The sequence below is a fragment of the Citrus sinensis genome, chromosome 9 (genome assembly GCF_022201045.2).
Source record: "Citrus sinensis cultivar Valencia sweet orange chromosome 9, DVS_A1.0, whole genome shotgun sequence".
In the NCBI taxonomy this organism is placed as follows: Eukaryota; Viridiplantae; Streptophyta; class Magnoliopsida; order Sapindales; family Rutaceae; genus Citrus; species Citrus sinensis.
This window is the reverse complement of record NC_068564.1, coordinates 9,675,499-9,689,156: the sequence shown is the minus strand read 5'-3', so window position 1 is coordinate 9,689,156 and position 13,658 is coordinate 9,675,499. Positions and strand designations below refer to the sequence as shown.

Sequence of the window (13,658 nt, the reverse complement as noted above, 5' to 3'; positions counted from 1 at the left end):
TCTCCATAATTTTTATAAAAATTTTCATATAACCCATCGTAAACTGTAATAAAATTGATTTACATGTTTTAATTCATAATTTTAAAGGATTGTTTTCACTTCAACATCATTTATGTAATGATGAAAATATAAATATTATCTTCTTCATCAAGATATTTATTACTTCTTTAGCATTTAAAATTTGTAAGAACACAAATGTAAATGTACATGTTTTCTAACTTTTATGTTGAGGAGAAAAAAAATATAGCCTTACATTTAGTAAATCAAATTTAATTTTGTCGGTACATGATTCAAAATTTACTTTCATGACATCGAATTACACTCCCTATTACATCATTAAAACACATAATCTACCTCTATTCCACTAGAAATTTATTTTTTCGAAGGCCTATTGACCTGGACGAAGACCTGTTGAGAAGAACATTTTAGCTACTTCAGAGGAGAGTCTAAATCAAGAGGCAATTGGCTTCCGCTTAGACCACACGGTGGACAACCATACAGGCAACATGATTATATAAAAGGACTAATGAATGGTGTTGAAGTTGTTCCCTCAAAAATTGGGTACCTGCAATCTTCTGTCAACACTTTCTGATCATTTTCTTTGTTTAAAAGGACTAATGAATGGTGTTGAAGTTGTTCCCTTAAAAAATGGGTACCTGCAATTTTCTGTCAGCACTTTCTGATCATTTTCTTTGTTTACCGTTTTTCCCCGGCAAAGATCACATGCATGTTGATTGTATGACTTTCTTTATCCACACTATGTATTGTTGTTGTCTGTTTGGGATTCGCCAGAGGATTTTCTTGGCTTATGTCATCTCAGACCGTCATATGCTAACCATAATCAACGCTCACAATGAAGACTTTTCTAAGCTTCAATAATTGATGCTTATTATACAGATTAGCATAAATTGGCATGGATTCGAGGATTTGCGATATAACAACATATCCTGAAAGCTTATGATAATTACAATGTTATCCAAAATGTTCCCTCTACTTGAATACGTAGCTTTGCTTTCTGTGATATTGTTTCAATTGGAGCCTAGAATTGCTGATTCTAACAACACAGTAATGAGGTGCATTGATGAGGAGAGAGAAGCACTTCTCACTTTTAAACAGAGCCTGGTGGATGAATATGGCGTTCTGTCTTCCTGGGGAAAAGATAATGACAAAAGAGATTGCTGTAAATGGAGAGGAGTCCGTTGTAGCAATAAAACTGGCCATCTCAAGGTGCTCAATCTTCGAAGATCCGACGATGAAAATTCTCGAGGGACAGTCTTGAAAGGTACAATTAGCCCTGCTTTGCTTAAATTGCATGATTTAAGACATTTGGACCTTAGTAACAATCACTTCGGTGGAAACCCACTTCCTGAGTTCATTGGTTCCCTCAGTAGATTGAGGTACCTCAATCTCTCTTGTGGTACATCTTTATTAAAAGTACCTCGTCCATTCCAGTACCTTTCAGGATTGGTATATCTTCGCCTGGAAAACTCTAATTTATTTAGTTTGGGAAGCCTACAGTGGCTTTCTCATCTTTCTTCTTTAAGGCACCTAGACCTGAGTTACATTAATCTCACTAAATCTAGTGATTGGTTTCAAGTAGTTGCCAAGCTCCGTTCCCTAAAAACATTAGTCCTACACTCATGTGCTCTTCCACCTATCAATCCTTCATCTATTTGGCACTTCAATTTGAGTACGTCTATTGAGACCCTTGATCTCTCCGACAACAATCTCCCTTCTTCATCAATATACCCTTGGCTTTTCAATCTTAGTCGGAATATTCAATATCTTCACCTTGGCTTTAACTCATTACAAGGTTCAATTCCAGAGGCTTTTCAACTAATGGTTTCTCTTAGATTTCTCTATCTCACCTCTAACGAACTTGAAGGTGGGATTCCAAAATTCTTCGGAAACATGTGTAGCTTAAATAGATTATGCTTGCCTTACAATAAACTCAGTGGAGAGCTCTCGGAGATGATTCAAAATCTGTCTGGTGGATGCACGATGAATTCACTGGAGGGTGTATGTTTAGAAGGCAATGATATCACAGGGCCATTACCTGATCTTGGAGGTTTTTCATCCCTAAAAATATTAATACTTGGAGAAAATCGATTAAATGGAACAATAGACAAAAGCCTCAGCCAGTTGTTGAAGCTCGAGTCTCTGTCACTTGGTAGGAATTCATTCACAGGTATTATCTCTGAAACCTTTTTTTCCAATATGTCCCACTTGCAGATGTTGTACTTGAATGATAACTCTTTCACTTTGAAATTGAGCCATGATTGGGTTCCTCCTTTTCAACTGAAATCATTAAGTCTTGCCTCTTGCAAGATGGGACCTCATTTTCCAAAATGGCTTGAAACTCAAAATCAACTTATTTCCCTTGATGTCTCCAATAATGGAATCTCGGATGCTGTCCCTGATTGGTTTTGGGATCTGTCAATTGAACTCGTTTTTTTAAATCTCTCTAACAACCATATCAGGGGTAAACTTCCTGATTTGTCTTTTTTAAGATATGATGATATTGTTATAGACGTCAGTTCAAACCACTTTTGTGGCCCAATTCCACCACTTCCGTCGAATTCTACATTCTTGAATCTCTCAAAAAATAAGTTCTCAGGATCAATTACTTTCCTATGTTCTATTATAAAAAATACATGGAACTTTTGTGATCTCTCGAGTAACTTATTATCTGGAGGGCTTCCCGATTGTTGGTTGAACTTTGATAGCCTATCCATTCTTAATTTGGCAAACAATAGCTTCTCTGGGAAAATTCCAGACTCGATGGGCTTCCTACATAATATCCAAACACTGAGTTTACACTCCAATAGGTTAACCGGGGAGTTGCCTTCATCTTTAAAAAATTGCTCACAACTGAGAGTTTTGGATCTTAGGAAGAATGCATTGTACGGTGAGATACCAACCTGGATAGGGGGAAGTCTTCAAAATTTGATTGTTCTTAGCTTGAAATCTAATAATTTTCATGGAAATATACCTTTTCAGTTATGCCATCTGGCGTTCATTCGAGTTCTGGATCTCTCTTTAAACAATATATCGGGAAAGATACCAAAATGTTTCAAAAATTTTTCAGCCATGACCCGAGAAAAAAGTTCCAATCCTATCATTGGGTTGGCTGATAAAATCTGGATTTTCCCTAGATATGTATATAAGTATAGTTATTTGGACAATGTTCTGTTGACATGGAAAGGAAGTGAACACGAGTACAAAAGTACTTTGGGACTTGTAAAATGTCTTGACCTTTCGAGTAACAAACTACATGGAGCAATTCCTGAAGAGATTATGGATCTTGTGGGGTTGATTGCTTTAAACCTTTCAAGAAACCATTTAACTGGACCAATCACTCCAAAGATTGGTCAGTTAAATTCTTTGGATTTCCTTGATTTATCTAGAAACCAGTTTTCCAGAAGCATTCCGTCTAGCCTTTCTCAACTAAATGGTCTTAGTGTCTTGGACTTGTCGTCCAACAACTTGTCAGGAAAAATCCCATTAGGTACTCAGCTTCAAAGCTTCAATGCTTCGGTGTATGCTGGAAATCCTGAACTTTGTGGCCTTCCACTTCCAAACAAATGTCCGGATGAAGAATCAACTCCATTGCCAGGCAGAAATGATGGTGCAAACACTCTAGAAGATGAGGATGATCAGTTTATGACTCTCGGATTTTACGTGGGCTTGATTCTTGGTTTTTTTGTTGGATTCTGGGGTGTCTGCGGAACTTTAATGCTGAATAGGTCGTGGAGACATGGTTACTACAACTTCTTGACTGGTATGAAAGATTGGCTTTATGTGACAGCAGCTTTGAATATTGCCAAACTGCAAAAGTTCAGGAACTAATTAAACGGTAATACTCCTTAGTGTATAGTGTATTTTAGTAAAGATTATTGGCTTTCACATATGCTTTTAATTTCTTCATCCTTAGACTTGACTCTTTCCTCTTACAAGATTTTGTATATCAAATCAATTGTTACTATTTTTTTGGCAGGGTCTCCCGGTGATGGCATCTTGTCATTAATTTTCAGAGTACTCATTTCATTTTTGGAAACTTTCTAAAAATAAAGTTGTGCTCTCATATGATGCTCATTGTATTATTGAGTATATGCTTAAAGAAACTGTTTCTCTTTAGTCCATCATCGATTTATGCGTTTATTAATTATATGCTCTTGTTCGGAGAAATTCTAGAGTAAATCAGAGGTATTACACCCAATTAGAGTTTAATTATACTACTAATTGGAATAAAGACGGTCAAATTCTGCTCTGTTGTTGATTAGTGTTAGAATTTTTATTTCTTGGATTTTTGTGTGCCTTACACCTCTTTATTAGTATTGAATAAACTTCTAACAATAAAAGAGAGATTTCGCTACAGGATGTTCAGTGAACATAAGCATAAAGCTAAAACACGCTACATAAAAATTAAAATATCTAAGGTGCATTTGTACTTTGTAGAGAACCCCGTAGCTTGATTCTTGTGAATACACGCTTAATTTAAAATTCTAGTTGTATGAAACATGTTATAGAATTTTCTAGACAACATGGATATTTCTTAATAGAATATATATTTTATGAATGATTTTTAAAAAGGACCTTATCTTTTGTTGGGTAATTTTAATTACTATATGTGTCAATGTACAAGTATACACAACAAGTAATATACTGATGAGTCTAAATTAAAATAAAATAATTAATGAAATTAATGAACTAACTAAATTAAAATTGCAAATAAACAAAATGCAAAAAAGAAAATTCTCAAGTCAAACATAAGGACAAAGTCAATGGGAATAGAGTAGTTGGGTAATTAAACTCACTTAATTGTATTGATTGTTTTTCCAATTAAGATTATGTTGCTTGAGCATCTCCTACAGCACTGGGCAGAATCTCTCAAGTATTCCCAGCTGTCGCTTGTTGAATATCTTATATCTAAATACAACCTAACAATGACTAGTTGTTACGCTAACATTAAATATAACATCATGTGTTCTAAGTTCTAATTGCCCTACAAGGTAAATCCGTATGTCTAGTTCTTTATTAATTTTAGATTAAGCATGTCCCTATTTAAATCAATATTAACTCAACTTGGGAAACCCAATCTAAAGCCATATATTGTCTTAATTTGTTCCACTAAGTTAGACATTTTTTAGGCTGTTTCTTAGCTAGTATTCACTAAATGGGTGGTCAGCCAAAATAGGGAATTGCAATAAGTAAAATCAAGACAAAATGCTATAGTAAATACAGAGCAGCACACATATATCATTCAAATAACCATTAAGCTTATTTATCACTCAATCACAACAAAGTTTAGTTTATGATTTGCGATAAAACGGTAACAAAAATAAGTTTAGCCATGAAATACTGAACTTATTTAAGTTTATAATCTATAATATATTTCTATATATATTATTATTATTATTATTAGGCTTTAATTATGTTACATGATCATGTAACATACATAATTCTTCCACAGCCGTTGGATGAAAATTCAACGATTGTGGAAGAATCATATATCTTACATGATTATGTAAGATAATAATCACTTTATTATTAAGCTAATAGAAGGATGATGTAATACATATGTACGTGCTTCTAGACAACAAATTCAGAGAAGCATTACGCAAAGTCAACAGTTAACTAATCAAAGTCAGCGGACAATTACGTTTGGTCCTTGCTTGGGAATTTCTAATTTCAATGGCAGCAAAGTCTGTGGAAAATTACTTTAAATGAAGTATGTACACAAATGCACACCAATTAAGAATATTACAAAAATCATTTAGATGGTACACATCATACATAAACACAGCTTCAGTTTCGGAAGGGGACCATTAATTGTTCAAAATCGATATACAAACATGGTGGCCCTAGCTAAGAAGATAACATGCATGATAAGGATAAACAATTACCCCAATCTTTCTTTTGTGGACATGTGGATAAAACAAAGACAGATTCTGAAAGAGGGCGTATCTATAGATGGCCAATTCAGAACTTATTTAAGATCACACGTTAATTTTATTTTTAATTGAGATAGAGCCTCTCATGTTGGTGTTAATATGTAGACAAGTATGAATCTTATGCATACTAGTACTTTTGAAATTTTGTTTAATTAATTCTTAAGTTGAAATATAAAACAAGTATTCCCCAATCAACCATGAAGAATTAATACCCATTTAGTTTTTTAATCTGAAATTTAAAATCAATCTGAATTTGGTTGAAGTCTTAGCTGATAGTTTGATGTGTTTTCATTTTTTGTTTTAATATCTAAATATAATTGACATTATATTTGTTCTGATAAATAAAAAAATCTTAAATACAGTTATTTAACATTTATATCCTTGTAAGTTAAAATGAATAAAGGGCTTAAGTTTTATAGTTTAGCAAATAAGTATATTTAATAGAGATATTTTAGGATATAATATTTACTTCTTCGTGCCTTTTCCTATTTATATAAAAATCACAAAAGTTTATTCTTTATTTTTAATTCAAATATAAATGTCCGAAAAATCAGATATAAGTTAAAAAAACAAACGAACAATTTTAAAAAAGTTTGAAATAAAAAAAATTCAAATTTTAGACATTTAACCAATAAGCATCAATTTCATCTTGGTCAAGAGAGTAGTTGGCTACCATGAAATTTCTTATCCCTGTCTAGTATGGGCATGTCATGAATTAAGCTACGTATTTTAATTTTTGCCTTAAAAAAATTTCCATTCTTTGTTCTAGAAAATTGAAAAAAAAAAGAGTAAAAAATAGTTCACGTTGGTATTATCATTATATTAGTATTATAAACATCTCAACCGTTACTAAGTACTCTATGGCTCGTGTCTTTAGCAGGGTTATTGATAGGAATCAACCGTTTATTCGCTGATGCAGTATCAATCACCATTAGTTGTTCTTCCACTGTTTGAGATACAGATTTAAGAGCAAAGCAATTTGAATGCTTGTAATTGTTACTCTTGCATCCAATTTTCCCCAGGAATTACAGGATCAACAATCCCATCAAACATATTACTTTTAACGTGGCTTAACAGGATCAACAATCCCACTGCAGTAGTCAGGTGATTTTGTCCATGATTTATTCAATTCAGTCTACAGTTCACTAAATATGAAAGGAAAGCATTAATAAATTATCAGGACAAGCTTTTTATAAGAGAATTTCTGCCCAAACAAAGCATCAAGTGACGATATATACCAAAACTGTAAACATCATAGTTCTCTTATTTTCAATAAAATGTGTTTTATTTTGTTTGGGTAAACGTAAACCAACACCAGTTTTATTTTGTTTCTATGAGGCTTTGTCATCATTTTGTGTGTTTACCATTTTTCCACGGCAAGATTACATGGATGTTGATTGTACGACTTTCTTTATCAATGCTCTGCATTGTTGTGTGTTTGGGATTCGCCGGCGACTTTTCTTGGCATTATTCATCTCTCAAATATTCATATCCTAACACATAATCAACGCGCAGACTGAAGACTTTTCTTGGCTTCGATAATTGATGCAGATTATACACAGTAGTATAAATTGGCATGGAGTCCAGGAGTTTCGATATAACAGCATATCCTCAAAGCTAATGATAATTATAATGTCATCTAAGTTGTTCCTTCTATTTGAAAATATAGCTTTGTTTTCTGTGATATTTTTTCAATTGAAGCCCACGGCTGCTGATTCTAACAACATAATAATAAGGTGCATTGATGAAGAGAGAGAAGCGCTTCTCACTTTTAAACGGAGCTTGGTGGATGAACATGGCGTTCTGTCTTCCTGGGGAAGAGAAGATGACATAAGAGATTGCTGTAAATGGAGAGGAGTCCACTGTAGCAACACAACTGGCCAAGTCAAGGTGCTTAATCTTCGAACATCCGATTATGAATTTTCTCGGAGGAAGTTCCTGAAAGGTACAATTAGTCGTGCTCTGCTTAAATTGCATGATTTAAGACATCTGGACCTTACACCTTAGTAACAATGACTTTGGTGGAAGCCCAGTTCCTGAGTTCATTGGTTCCCTCAGCAAATTGAGGTACCTCAGTCTCTCTTGCGGCGGACCTTTAGAACTCCCTCGAAAATTCCGGAACCATTCAAGATTGGAATAAATGCAATTCAGGTATAAACTTCTTTTCCAGAATCTACTGGGGTTCTTCTTATCAGGTATGGATTTAAATGTAAAAACGAAAGAGGGTCGTCCATTAGCATTTCCAGAAATGGTGGTGTAAAAGGATTGTAGAAAATTATTTTTCCTTAAGGTTTAGAGTTCGAAGTTCGAACGGTAGAGAAAAATGGCAGAGGCTTTGAAGAAAATCTATTTTGGTTGGGTGCAGAACTGCAGATAATTGAAGATCTAAGGAAGATAGAAAATGGGAGGAGCTTAGGGAGAAATACAGTAGAAGGACAAAACCTGAATCCTACTCTCATTGTGTTGAGTTTGGGAAATCGAATGGAGCTGTAGTTTGTAGAGGGTATATTATCTACGATGAATGGAAAGTGATCCAACAAGGGCTTGTAGATAGATTTGGGCACTCTTTCGATCTGATACTATTCCACAATGAAAAAGTAACTTTTTTTTCTGTCAAAACACAAATGGAAGTAACCGGTTGGGTAATATATGCATTTGCAGATTGCAGGGCAATGTCATCATGGTGTTACGAGGATGGGTACAACATTATTGATAGATTATTGAATGATTGATATTGAAAGATTAAAAATTACTTTTAAGGTTTTGGCTCATTTTTCGTAGTTATTATTATTGACACGACTGAACAACTAGCTATATTACCAATACGATTATTATGGGGTACAATACCTTGATTGATTAATTGGCTGGATCATCGGGATTATAGGTGATATATTAATTGTTGGGCCACAAGATTATAGGTGATATATTGATTAGCCGAGTCATCGAGAGTGCAGCTAACACTATGTGGCATGAGCAATTGAATAACAGAAATATTTTATTGTTAAATGATTTCTTAGATGATTAAATATTTGAAAATGATTATTACATGATGACTTAACTTAAAATGAATTTTATCATACTCATGCAATAGATTGTAAAATGAATATTGTTTTCCAATTTATGGTTCCTTATAATGATTATTATGTATTTTATTGTTATTGGTAACCTCATGCATGAATTTACTTACCAAGTTGATGGCTCACCCCTCGTCTCCAACATTTTGCAAGTTAATTTTAGAGATGTGGGGTTTTTGGTTTAGAAAAGAGGATTTTTTAGCTAACACATTTTCTTTGATGAATAAATTGTCATTTTTTTTGGTTATTGTTCACAGTTGAATTTGTTTTGGATGATTATTGTTATATTTATTATTTTAGAGATTTTATTTAGACAGTGGACAATATTGATTTTTATATTAATAAGATTAATATCACAAGGTTTCATTCATTCCCAATTCCTCTTGTAAATTATACGGTGAATTTGGGTTATTACCTTACTAATTAAATTTCTACATAGATGACATTACAAAGATGTTGATCAAAGACTAAAATATTTCGGAGAAGATGGTAATGTTGTTAGGGTGCACCAAATTTAAAACCTTACTAGTAATATAAATAATTAGTACAGAGCGAGTAAGGATCGATCCCACAGAGACTATGCTAGTTGTATTTATTATCAACTCTAAAAAGAATCGATCCCACAGAGACTATGCTAGTTGTATTTATTATCAACTCTAAAGTAGAACTTAAAATAAAATAATAATATAAATTAATCTAACTAAATAAAATGCCAACTAAAAATAGAGAAAAGGGGGGTTTTTGAATTTTTAACTAAATAGCAAGAAATAAAGAAATTAAAACTACGAAAACAATAATTTAATAAAAACTCTAATTAAAGGAGAAAGAAATAATAATGAGAAAAACTTTGGTTAAAGGATCATTCGCCACCACCAAACCTGCACACAATATATCAATTCTATCATTAATTTATATTGAAACTATCAACCGTAGACAACAATAAGCTCTGTTAGTCTCAATCTTTTCTTAGTATGTCGTTAGGCAAAACAAGCTCTTCATCTAATCTCTAACTATTAAATAATTTAAAACAAGCTCTTTAAATTTAAGATAATAGAAGCATTAAGTAGAGAAAGATATTAGTTTGATTTAGGCAATAAACACACAAGCTCGGATTATTTAGCTTAGGTTATGTTCTCCAATCGAAATCACTGATTCCAACCTACTACTAATGATTAAAATATCAAGACAATTATGGATTAAGAATTTTAATCTAGCAATAGAATTTATTCAAGTTCTATCTAATTGGCCACTCAAATAAGACAAGAATAAAATCATAAACATTAATTATAGAAGAACATAAACAATCTCAATTAAATAAATTGAATGATAGAAATTAAAAAATTCAATTGCATAGCATATTTAGGGTTTTGAATTCACCCTCAACCAAATAAAAAATCTATTCTAACATAATTAAATTGAGAATAAAAGAGTTAATAAAACCAAACAGTCTCCTCTATTTTTTCTCTTCTCCTTTGCGGCTGCAAATTGTTTTTGTATGTGTGGCTGCCGATCCTCCAATTCTCCCCTAATTCTGCCGCAAGTCTAGCTTTTATAGTAGCTTTTATTGTGCGCCTTAAATCCTCACATGGAAAGGATTAAAAACAAAAGCCAAGCCGCCACTTTTTGTTCATGCATGCATATAACTTGTACAATTAATTGGCCAATGAATATTGTTAAAGCCAAAGCCCATCTCGTGCTTGCCATTTAAAGCCATGCCAAAATATTTGCTTCCTCAATTAATCACAATATATGTTTCCCACGTGATTGCATGCATGTTGATTAATCAAATTAAATCTTTCTTTCCTGATCTCTTGTGCACTTTTGTCTCCCAATCTTCAATTCTTTTCCTATTCTTATTCTTTTAATAAAATTTCTTTCCTGAATGCTCTGATTTAATTTCTCTTTAATCCCAAAATATATCTAAAATAAAAAAAAAACTAAGATAAAAATTAACACAATAAAATATAATTTTAACAAAATAACTAAATTAAAAATTAATTAAAATAACTAGAATATTTAAGATCAAAACAAGAAAAAGATGGAGAAATTAATAGCAAAATATATGAAAAATATACACTTATCAGAAGACTGAGAGTGCGTTTGGGAGTGAGGTACTGAAACTTTTAAGCTGCAGCTACTGTGAAGTAAAAGTTATAGTTGTGGAGTATAAGCTGATGATATTTGATAAAGATGCTATAACTTTTAAGTTGCAGAAGCTGATAGTGTTTGGTAAATACATGTGTCTAGTATTTTCAATTTTAATTTCACAATTTTTATATATATATAATTTTATAAAAATCTCGAGACCCATATTATTCAGTTAAGACACTGTGAGACAATTTTGAATTTAATAAGAAACAAATAGTTTTGAAAATGTTTTTGGTATTGGATCCTCCTAAAAATTTTATTGGAGATACCCATGGATGTCGAGAATAGATCTATGTAATTTTGTGTCATTTTGATTATTAGATTAAGAGTTAAAATTCAGAGAATCAGACTTCTACGGGTATGAATTAGAAAATTAAGTTCTTGGAATAAGTTGTTAATAGTTATTTCTTGTATTTGTTTAAAGTATTGGAGGTGTTTGAGACTGTTAGAGGCTTAGAGGTGTGTTTAAATCATTGCTTTTATCAAGATAAGTAACTCTATTCCTAATGTACTTGATATCTAATGTACTAGATATATATGATAATTTTGATATTTCAATATTATTACAAGTACGTGTGTTTTCTTAGTTCTTCATAACAAAAATAATTGATGTGAGTGTTTTTAAATTTGAAAATTATGCCATTTTTATGGTTTTAACAAAATATTATAAATGCCTTTAAATGTGCAATTTATTTTGCTAGATAATTATATTTTTGAAATTATCTATAAAATGTTAGAATGGAAATTGTTCTGCAAGCCTAAATCATTGTTATGATCATTTATGAATCTAATATGAATATTATGTTCACGTATTCGATTTAAATTATCTATGAAATTTTATGCGGGAGCCACCTTTTGAGACTGTATGGGGGCTATATCTCGAGGACTAAAGTGCCACGTACATTATAAACTACCACGTGTAATTTGCTACAAAGGAAAAATAAATTTAAATAATTTGGTTCATTGTCTGTAGTCATTTTGATTCCGTTATATACTTACACACACACACACACACACAGAGTATTGAGTTTCTATTCAGATTGTGTCTATGATATTCTGATTCTCATTCTATTCTAGCCTGGTCATCGAGAGTATAGGTGACACTATGTGATATGAGCTAATCTTTTGTGTCCTGTATTTATATATTATATGATTTGTTTCTATGATTAATTATGATTTCGATATTCTGGATCATTTATGAATTTGTCCTTATGTTATTATATCTCATTGTAAAATTTATGTTTTTTTATTGTGATATATATATTGGTAAACAAGGCTTGCAATACTTTTGGTATCGGATATCCCTGGGGTGTTGGGAATGGTTTTACTTGCTGAATTGATAGCTCACTTCTCGTCATTACTTTTTGCAGATTGAGTGACTTGTTGAGAGATGTGCTTATCTTTGGAGTTAGAGATTAATTTACTTTTGCTAGTTGAATAAAAGAAGGACGAATTTCTATTTCTTTTAAGCTTGTTAGTCTTCTCAACTTGTAATTGGAGAATTTTGAAACTTTTGTTACATTTATGATTTGGGAGAGAAATGTCAAGTATTTGACTTGTGGATTTGTTTAATAAAAATTTTATTGAGATATTTCAAGTTGAGATTTTGTGTAAGGATTTCAATATGTAAGTAATCTCCTACTATCACATGCTCCACACGTGTTAAATTTGGAGTGTTACAACTGTTAAGATTTGCATATCCAAATTGATTAAGTTGAAAATTAGGGTAAGATGATAGGATTCTAGGGTTTTACATAGAGAATTCAAGAGAGAAAAGATGAGGAATTTAAGAATTTAGAGGGGAGAGAGAAGAATTAACAGGGGTTAGAATTAATTTTATTATTGCTTGCTTAAAAACATAATGAGAACTACTTACTTATAGTGGCTCAACACATTCCTAATTCTAATCTAATTAGAACCTTAAATTATAATTATAGTAAGAAAACCTAATCCTAATAGGAAAGAAAAAATAAACCACTTGGGTTCTGTAGAGATTTGATTGAACTGCTAATCTTATAAAACCAAAACTCTGCCCATGATCTTTGACTAAGATCAACAGAAGTTGCACACAAGCAATAAAATTGAACCAGAATCTATTCAATATCCTCTCAACAGAATTAACCACTCAAGAACAGAAATTAAACAACAGAAAAGAATGAATCAGAAACAAAATCACAGAGAGAGCAAGAGATAACGTGGTCCAATCTTTTTCAAGACTTACATTCCCTAGTGAAAACATCAGAGATTGTTTTTTTGATCGATTCAACGAAGAAACTACAAGTACTCAGAATTGAGGATACAGAGCTTAAGAATTAGTTTTCTCTCTCCAAGATTCTCTCTCGAATACTCTCGAATCACGCCCCCAAGTGAGGTGCAAAACCAGCTTTATATTACAGGGGGATAACAGAACAATGAACCCAGATAGCACAGCCCTCTTCCACGTGTCCAAGACCTTTAAACCAAACTGGGATGCACTTAAGTG

The 13,658-nt window shown here is 32.3% G+C and overlaps 1 protein-coding gene across 1 annotated transcript; it reads left to right on the top strand.

The window, feature by feature from the left end:
* Window positions 1-857: 857 nt before the first annotated feature.
* On the top strand, window positions 858-4,282 carry LOC127899738 (receptor-like protein EIX2). Its single transcript, XM_052433578.1, has 2 exons — window positions 858-3,856; window positions 3,998-4,282. Exon 1 carries the CDS (start codon window positions 958-960, stop codon window positions 3,847-3,849), a length of 2,892 nt encoding a protein of 963 aa, XP_052289538.1. The 5' UTR covers window positions 858-957; the 3' UTR covers window positions 3,850-3,856; window positions 3,998-4,282.
* The last annotated feature ends 9,376 nt before the right edge of the window (window positions 4,283-13,658 follow it).